At 54.8% G+C, this 8,810-nt stretch overlaps 1 protein-coding gene across 1 annotated transcript; it reads left to right on the forward strand.

Moving 5' to 3' along the window:
- Nucleotides 1-448: 448 nt before the first annotated feature.
- On the forward strand, nt 449-6,692 carry Tlx1 (T cell leukemia homeobox 1). Its single transcript, XM_021152403.1, has 3 exons — nt 449-1,258; nt 3,285-3,486; nt 5,656-6,692. The coding sequence occupies exons 1-3, from the start codon at nt 682-684 to the stop codon at nt 5,876-5,878; spliced, it is 1,002 nt and encodes a 333-aa protein (XP_021008062.1). The 5' UTR covers nt 449-681; the 3' UTR covers nt 5,879-6,692.
- The last annotated feature ends 2,118 nt before the right edge of the window (nt 6,693-8,810 follow it).

The following is an 8,810-nucleotide window of genomic DNA, read 5'->3' on the forward strand; positions in this document are numbered from 1 at the left end:
CAGCTCAGCCCTTGGGGAGATTCTCCAGTTGGGCAGGACACCTGTCCCCAGGGGCCTAGTGGGCTGGACTCCTTCGGCCCTGTTCAAAGTGAGGGGGTGGGTCCTACCAGGTCTGGGAAAGGTTCTGATTTCCCTCTCCTTTGGTCCGTCTGTCTGTTCGTCTTTGGGAATGGTTGCTTCCTGATCTTTCTCTTTCTCATTTAAACCTCTCTCTGTAGCTCTCCTCCTTTCTCTTCACTGGAACTACTCAGAGCTCTGATCTCCGTCCCTCTGTCTCTGGCTCCGGCATCTGTCTGGGCTCCTGGCCTCCTTCTCCCCCCCACTCCCAACCCCTCCCCCGCGCTGTCATTCACCCCGCTCCTCTCCACGAACAGCCAATGGAGAGACCCGGCCGAAACAGCTAGGCTCGCTCGCTCAGGGCTTTTTCGCCCGGTGATTGATGTCCCAGAGTCAACAGCGAGCGAGCAGCCGGAGAAGGGAAGGAGAAGCCGGAGAGGGGAAGAATACAGCTCCCCCTCTCTCCTTCCCCTCCCCCCTACTTTGGCCCTTCTGCGCACTTCGCCTTCAAGTCTCAGCGCAGCCTGGAGTGGCGATTGCCTCCGCGCTCCGACTCGCTGCCGGGGTAGTCCAGCGCAGCAGCGAGCGCCCGCGCCCGGCCCCCCGCGTGGGGCCGGGGCCAGCATGGAGCACCTGGGTCCGCACCATCTCCACCCGGGCCACGCGGAGCCCATCAGCTTCGGCATCGACCAGATCCTCAACAGCCCGGACCAGGGCGGCTGCATGGGGCCCGCTTCGCGCCTCCAGGACGGAGACTACGGCCTTGGCTGTTTGGTTGGAGGCGCCTACACTTACGGCGGCGGGGGTTCCGCCGCTGGGGCGGGGGCCGGGGGCACTGGCGCTTACGGCGCGGGTGGCCCAGGTGGTCCCGGTGGTCCGGCGGGCGGCGGCGGCGGTGCCTGCAGCATGGGCCCACTGCCCGGCTCCTACAACGTGAACATGGCCTTGGCGGGCGGCCCTGGTCCGGGCGGCGGCGGCGGTGGCGGGGGTGCCGGTGGCGCCGGGGCGCTGAGCGCTGCAGGGGTGATCCGGGTGCCCGCGCATAGGCCGCTAGCTGGAGCTGTGGCCCATCCCCAGCCCCTGGCCACCGGCTTGCCTACAGTGCCCTCTGTGCCTGCGGTGCCGGGTGTCAACAACCTCACCGGCCTCACCTTCCCCTGGATGGAGAGTAACCGCAGATACACAAAGGACAGGTTCACAGGTGAGTCCGGCCCGCGCGCGTCCCGCCTGGCCGTGGCTCGGTCTCTGTGCTACCCACTACCCTGCTTGATGGCTCCTTGAAGCTCTTTCTGAGCGCCAGGTCGCATAGCGCCTCTCCGTGCGTTTCCTAAGTTCAGCTGCCTCCAGGATTCTATGTGCTCAGAATCGCTCCAAGAGTTCTTGCAGCCTGGGTTCTTCTGTCTCTCCTCTAGGACCCCATTCGTGGAAGCAAAGCTTGGTCCCCTCTAGGGATCTCAGGGCCCAGTCAGGTAGAGGATTGTAGATTCAGGACCATCTTCTGTCAGCAGTCTAGGCTTTGCATGCCCGTGTGAGAGAAAAAAAAAAAAATTTTTTTTTTTTCTGTCCTGGCTGCTGTTTCCTGACGGAGGCCAAGAGCCCCAGAATTAGACACAAGAAAAGGTTCTCCTACCTCTCGTCCCCTACTACACACACACACACACACACACACACACACACACACACACACACACGTGCTCTGAGTTGTGGTGCGGGTCGCTGCAGATCCGCAAAGGCCCCAAGCCCGGGTGAAGGAGCAGGGCCTTCAGAGTCAGTGGCAGCACAAGGCTGGGACAATTTTCGTTTTCATCCTCGGTATCCCTCCCAGGGGTCGGCTCTCTTGTTTGGAGGGTGGTAAATAATGCACCCACCTGACCAGAGGGTTGGCTGGAGGACAGCTCTGGGAGAGGAGGACACACTCGTTGGCCCAGCGGGGCCTTGCTCTCTGCACCTCCCTCCGCTAGCCCCAGCTCTCTCTGCCCTAGCTCTGGAGTACCCTCTTCCTCGGTGCTCACTTCCCGCTGGCTGCCTTTAGTTGTCCTTGGATCCTTAGACCTTGAGCTGCCTCAGGAAGGTTCAGGACCCATGGGCACACAGCTGTTAGGAATTGGGCCCCAGTTAGCTGTTTGGGCCTTAGAGAGGGGAGGTAGTAGGTTTAGGCTGCTGCTTGTGGCTGGGACTCCCGAAGCAGGCTTCATGCCTTAACTGTGAAGTGTGTGTGTGTGTGTGTGTGTGTGTGTGTGTGTGTAATGAAAAGAACAGTCTACAGCAACTAAACCTGTCCTGGCTACCCAAAGTTACCCTAGGCCCCTCTGCTTCTGTTATAGACAGCACAGGCAGAGAGACTGTCCCTAGGGGCCCTAACCAAACTTTGGGGCCACAGCAGAAATGGGAAGGAGTCTCTGTGTTCACTGTGGAGGAAGGACTCTTGTCAAGGGGGTTTAGTAATACAACCTAAGTCCTCTTGTTGAGGGAGGTAGGGGACCCAGAGCCTATCTCTCTCCCCTACTTAAGGCCAGGTCAGTGTTGATGACTGACTTTAACCCACACTATGAGCCCACTGTTGAGTGTGTGTGTGTGTGTGTGTGTGTGTGTGTGTGTACTATACAAAAGATATCAGCACAGGCCTACTCTGGGGAGTCATAGTCAGGCCTGAAGGAGGTTCTGAGAGTGTGTGGCTGTGGCTGTAGTCCTGTGTTGCCCCGTGTCCTGTTGCTTGTCTAGGTGTGCATTCTCTTCTGTTGGAGTACAGATCTGGAAGTTTGTAGCTATATCTGCTGTATGATGGGGAGGCTGTGACTGAGACCAGAACAGGCCCTACGGCCTGGAACTCTGATCACCCTGGGCCTCATACTTTAAGGGGTGGCCCTTTTAAGTTTAGTGGCTGAGACTGAGGGGGAGAAATGCTTTGCTGTCCCTAGGTAAGGGAGAGGGGAGTCAAAGGGGAAGCGGATGGGGTCTCTGAAGCCTGGGGCTAGGGAGATTTCCTAAGTGGCAGCTAGGGGAGCCATCAGCCTGGCGGGCAGGAGGGAGCCCTTTGCGATCCTGGGCTGGAGGTGGACGGTTGCCGGGTGGATGACTGCCTTGCTTTTAGGGGGTACAGCCAGTGCGCTCTGACTCGCGGGGTGTCGGGCCTGGGACGCCTCCTGACGCTCTGCCGCTTGCCTCTGCCGTCTGTCTGTCTCCCGCTCCAGTGGCCCTCTCACCCTTCACTGTAACACGCCGTATAGGTCACCCCTATCAGAACCGGACGCCCCCTAAGAAGAAGAAGCCGCGCACATCCTTCACGCGCCTGCAGATCTGTGAGCTGGAAAAGCGCTTCCACCGCCAGAAGTACTTGGCTTCGGCGGAGCGCGCTGCTCTGGCCAAGGCGCTCAAAATGACCGATGCGCAAGTAAAAACCTGGTTCCAGAACCGGAGGACGAAATGGAGGTGAGCTCACGGGGCGGACCGGTGGCGGCGGAGCGGGCCTCCTCTGCCTCTCTCGGGTTGCACGCACTCCCTCTGCTTGCTGGTTTCCGATCGGTTTAGACGAGTGAGCGCCTACAGTCACTGGAGACCACAAACAACGAAGGGCAGTAGCCTGGTGGGGCTGGAGAATCCTTCCTGTGTTTTAAGAGACGCTTCAGGGCTTTCAGGACAGCACTGTCTACCCTGGGTAGACGCTGCTCGTCTCTGCCGCTGAGGCAAATGGGCCTATAAACCAGTCTATGCGATCTGGACTTCAATACTCAGGGAGTCCTTTAGGGGCTTTTGATTGCCCAGCCTGCCTTTACCGGGTGGAACCTCCCCTGACCCTGAGCGGTGCAGACAGAGGCAGCCGCGCCAGGTCTCCGCGCTCCAGCCGGACTCTCCGCCGAGCGTCTGGGGCCCGGGACCGCCGGCTGCCGCTACTTACTGCTTCCTCCCCAGGCGCTTGAGCTCTGCGCAGTCGTCCCCCATCCTAGAAGGGGAAAATCAATCCGCGCCGGCTGTGGCGGGGATTCTCGGGTCCCACTGAAAGGGGGAGGATCAATTAGGAGCAGATGGGTGTGAGGGAGGAAGAAAGAGACATTTTCCTTCTGTCATCCACCAACGACATCGCTCACCACGCTCTCGTTTTCTTTTATCACCCCCCCCCACCCCCCAATGCATACACCTCGGCCTTCCTCATCTTCTGCTCACCTTTTCCCCCAATTACTACGAATATTAGACCACCACACACCCTAAGCAGCTTTATTCCCTGAGCTCCGTGCACCCCTGAGCCTTTCCACACTCCTCTGATTCTCCCTTTGCTCTGGGGATTCTCTGAGCTCAGACCCTGGGGAGGTGCTGTGGCAAGAGTCGGAACAAAAATCGGCGGCGCCGCTCCGGGCGGGCCTAGAGCGGGAGGAAGGAATTGGAGTTTCCTCTTTTTCTGAATGAAGGCGAGGAATCTGCCCGAGATTCCGCCTTCGAGGCCACAAAGGAAGCCCGGGCCCTGCTACTCCTCTGTCCCCCACCAACATTCCTGTGGCTGGGGAAGGGGTGGGGAACGTGGTTTCAGCCCTTTGGAAAGCTAGTTAAAGGAAGAGCTGGGCTAGTTTCAGAGGGTGGCTGGTACCCCCGAGCTTTCGACGGTGGAAGGGGGGGGTGCTTAGAAAGCCAGCCACAGGCGAGGAGGGGAACTTAACACAAAGGGAAGGGACAAAGATGGTTCATTTTAGAAGAAAATAATAATAAATATTTTTAAAGGTGGGGCGAGGGGTGCGGGAGAAATGAAAGCAGCCAGAAATCTGTGTGTGAAGGAAGGTATCTGATCACTTAAAACGTGATTTTTCACTTCGAACAAATTCCCCTAATTCAGAGGAAAGGAAGGGGTGAAGAAAAAAATGGGGTAAAACAAAGCATGGAGGAAAACATTTGGGTAGTTTAAAATTCAGGGAGACAGGGAAGGTGAGAGAGAGAGAAAGACAAGGAAAAGTCAGAAAGGCGCTGTGAGAACAGGCGGGCGTCCGCCTCGCCCCGGGAAGAGCCGTGAGCTTCAAGCGGTTTCATCGATCGCCTACAAATTGCTTCTGGAGGCCCCGGGGACTCCCATTAGGTCTGTCCACCTTAGAGACAGACGTTTGATCTCAGTTGACAGGGTGGAGGGGCGGCATTAAATGGAATAAGTGAGTCACCGCCTCTCTAGACCGCCTGGGAGGAAGCTGGTGGGTCCGGAGAGAGCCTAGGGGCACTGGGTTTGGCACCAGAGGTCTGAGGCCTGGGCCAGGCTGGAGGTGAGAAAAAAAGAGGCAAGTCTTTGGGGCCTTTCAGGCTTGGGATAGCATCTGGTCTTGGGATAGACCAGTTTATCCATGGTGTGCCCTTGAGAGTGTAGGCTACGTGACTTAATGGGGAGGCCCAGGAGTTTCGATCCGTTGGGCTTTTTCATTGCTCCTCTGGGACATTTCTGCTCCATCCATTTTTGGGGTTTCCAATGTTTTTGTCAGGACCCCCAAGAGTGGAGAGTGCCTTAATGGGGCCATAAAGAGCTGAGGGGTGCCTAAGGGACTGTCTCCTGGGAGCTTGCTCCTGGGCCTGCGCAGGCGCGGGAAGAGGGTTAGAGTCCTGGCTAGTAATTGCTTGTTCCCCACGCAGGCGACAGACAGCAGAGGAACGTGAGGCCGAGAGGCAGCAGGCGAACCGCATCCTCCTGCAGCTGCAGCAGGAAGCCTTCCAGAAGAGCCTGGCCCAGCCGCTGCCTGCAGACCCACTGTGCGTGCACAACTCCTCGCTCTTCGCCCTGCAGAACCTGCAGCCGTGGTCCGACGACTCCACCAAAATCACCAGCGTCACGTCCGTGGCTTCGGCCTGCGAGTGAGGACCCAAGGCCCGTTGAGGACTTTCCGGAGAACCAGAACTCTCGACACCCTTTCTGACTGCACGCAGGAGGGAAATGGGGGCTTCTCAGCAAGGCTCCCAAGCACCGCCTCCACTCCCCTGCGGACACTTCCTGTCTTCGGTGGAAGAGGGCTGGGGATACAGGCAGAGACATCTTCCCAGAAGCCTGTGTGATCCTGCCCTCACTCTGGAACAGTTCAGAATCCTCTGTTTTCCTCTATTTCATAAAATTTACTGATTTTTAACATGGGACAGAGAGACCCAAGGGAAGTAGGGTCCGGAAGGCTTCTGGGATCCCCAGGCAGCCATCTGTACTAAAGCTGGAAACCTCTCTGCTCCTCTCGGAGGAGAGCCCGGAGGCCCACACAGAGGTGATACCACTGTCCCTCCTGGTGTCACCCAGAGCCACACACAGGGGCCTATGGCAGAGCATCAATGCACACACAGGATCACAGCAAATGACCCTTGTTGTAGGGCATAGTCTGGGTTGACTCTCAGACTCACCCAAACAGCTCGGACCTCAAACACAAGGCCATAGTCACACTTTGACACACACAACAGCTACACTTGGCCTGTCAGGCCCTCAGCCACACATCCCAGCGTCACCCAGGTCACCCAGGTATGCACAGACAGGCTTTCACATAAATGCAGCCCATTTCTCCAGATCCTGTTTGGGGAGGGGGGTAAGTTATGCCCTTATAAGTTATGCGCTTATAAGGTGTTTTCTGTGTAACCATTTTATAAAGTGCTTGTGTAATTTATGTGGAAAAATAATAAAAGCCTCCGGATCAGGACTGGGGCTGTCTCCTCCCTGCCGAGGAGTCCAGGGTTTTACAGCTCCTTGGGTTTGGTGAAAGATGGAGCTTCCGAAACAGCTGTAAGTGACCTCGATCTGGGGGAGGGATGGATGGGCAAGATTCTCAGAGAGAGGAAAGAGGAACTGAAAGGGAGAAGGTGACGCTGAGGGGAGCCAGGCCAGCCAGAGTTCGAGAAACCGTGGGGTAGGTGTCTTTGGGAATGAGAGCTGTGTGTTTTGTGTGAGCAACCAGCCTGTTAGTGTTAGTGAATGCTTGTAATGAGATTTGAAGGCGTGATTATGTTCGAAGTTCTAGTGTAAAAAATGTTTGTTTCTCCTTAGGTTGAGCTTACAGTACTGGTGTGTGTGTGTGTGTGTGTGTATGCGCGACCATGTAAGAACGAGCCATTTGGGGGGTAATTTTGTGATTATCCATGTTTTAAGATTGTATATGAATCACGTTAATATGGTGGAAGTACACATTAGTTTTCCTTTGTGAATCTGGTTTTGTGGTAAATGTGTTTCGGAGTGTGTATCATCTCTAATTGTATAGGGGGTAATTAAGTGTGAGGGATAACCACGTGTGTGTGCCGTGTGTTTTCACTGTAGGGCAGGTACTTGTGCATGATGGCTTTAATTGCAGGAAGTGTGGATGGTTGTGGGATGCTGGCTCTGCAGGTGAGAGTGTGTGGCTAGGTGTGAGTAACTGCAAGTTAGCACTGATGATGTGGGGATGTGCACCCTTGAGGTTGTGAGGTGAGTGTACAGGGTACACTTCAGGGTGCTCAACATCTATTAAGGAGTGCAGGAGCTTTCCTAGCAAGCCAGGACACTGAGTCAAAAGTATAGCCAGAATCTTCCCTAGCACTCTACCTAGACTCTCAATACCAGCCCGGACTATCAGGAATCTACAAAAGTGAACTTCTAAGGACCTTGGGGCCAGAGCAGTGGTTACAATACCCACACACCCTCATCTCTCGTTTTTTTTTTTTTTTTTTTTTTTTTTTTTTTTTTTTTTTGAACTACCAGACCAACTGTAAAACAACAAGAAGAAACTGATTTGGGCCTGGGAGTGGGGGTGGGGCTGAAGAACTCATTGAGAATTAAGTAAGAGATTGGGAGTTGGTTCTTTGGGGGGGGGTTGTAAGTGGGAAGTTCCTGTGGTTGGGGTCTGGACAGTCACACAGAACTGTCTACACCAACTTTACCCAAGCCACTGTTCTGTGACTGTTGGCACTCATGGCAGGTTGTAATACAGGGACAAAGAGTCTACCACCCAGAAAACCCAAGGAAAAATAGGCTGGGTAGGCTGGGGGTTTGCTCCTCTGAGATGCCCTCATCCAAGGAAGGGCCTCTTGGTTCTGAGTAAAAAGAAAACCCAGGATTCCTGACAGGCTTTCCTGGCCACAGGTGCTCTCGGGACCGGCTTCAGCAAGCTCTGTATTAGACACAGGAGAGGGTCCATGTAATCTCTAAGGAGCAGCCATTCAAAGACACAACACCCAGTACTAAGCAAAGTCCAGAAGTGACTTTCCAGAGCTGTGAGGTTTTTTCTTTCTTTCTTTCTCTCTTTCTTTCTCTCTTTCTTTCTTTCTTTCTTTCTTTCTTTTCTTTTCTTTTCTTTTCTTTTCTCTTCTCTTCTCTTCTCTTCTCTTCTCTTCTCTTCTCTTCTCTTCTCTTCTTTTCTTTTCTTTTTTTTTTTTTTTTTCTAATCTGGACCAGACTGGCTGCCTCTAAATTCGGTGTGGGGCTGCAGCTTTAGATCACCACCTTTATCTGTTCCCGGGTGTTTCCCATCCCCTCCGTTTGTACCTTTGAAACATGGAAGGGTCTTCTGTGTACGACCTGTGCCTTTTGATATCCTAGACAAGGTCAAGAATCTTTCCTTACTGGAGGGCCCCGATATTTCCTCTCTAGGCTGAGAGACTCTCCAACTGAGGGACTCAGAGGTCCCAGAGCCCAAACATAAAAGTCCCCCAAATAACTCCAAAGCCATTCTCACCTTCTCTTGAAGAGAGAGAAGACAAAGTTGGGCACCCATGCCTGATACTTTCTCCGTCTTCATAGCTTTGTCCTGGCGCTCATAATTGGACCAGCAGATGCAAGCCTTAAGCCC

Source organism: Mus caroli, chromosome 19 (genome assembly GCF_900094665.2).
Source record: "Mus caroli chromosome 19, CAROLI_EIJ_v1.1, whole genome shotgun sequence".
NCBI lineage: Eukaryota > Metazoa > Chordata > Mammalia > Rodentia > Muridae > Mus > Mus caroli.

Bases quoted from the DNA above. Each gene is read 5' to 3' on its own strand.
- Tlx1 (XM_021152403.1), top strand. From the start codon at position 682: ATGGAGCACCTGGGTCCGCACCATCTCCACCCGGGCCACGCGGAGCCC. The intron at 1,259-3,284 runs GTGAGTCCGGCC...CACGCCGTATAG, and splicing joins CACAAAGGACAGGTTCACAG to GTCACCCCTATCAGAACCGG. The intron at 3,487-5,655 runs GTGAGCTCACGG...TTCCCCACGCAG, and splicing joins AACCGGAGGACGAAATGGAG to GCGACAGACAGCAGAGGAAC.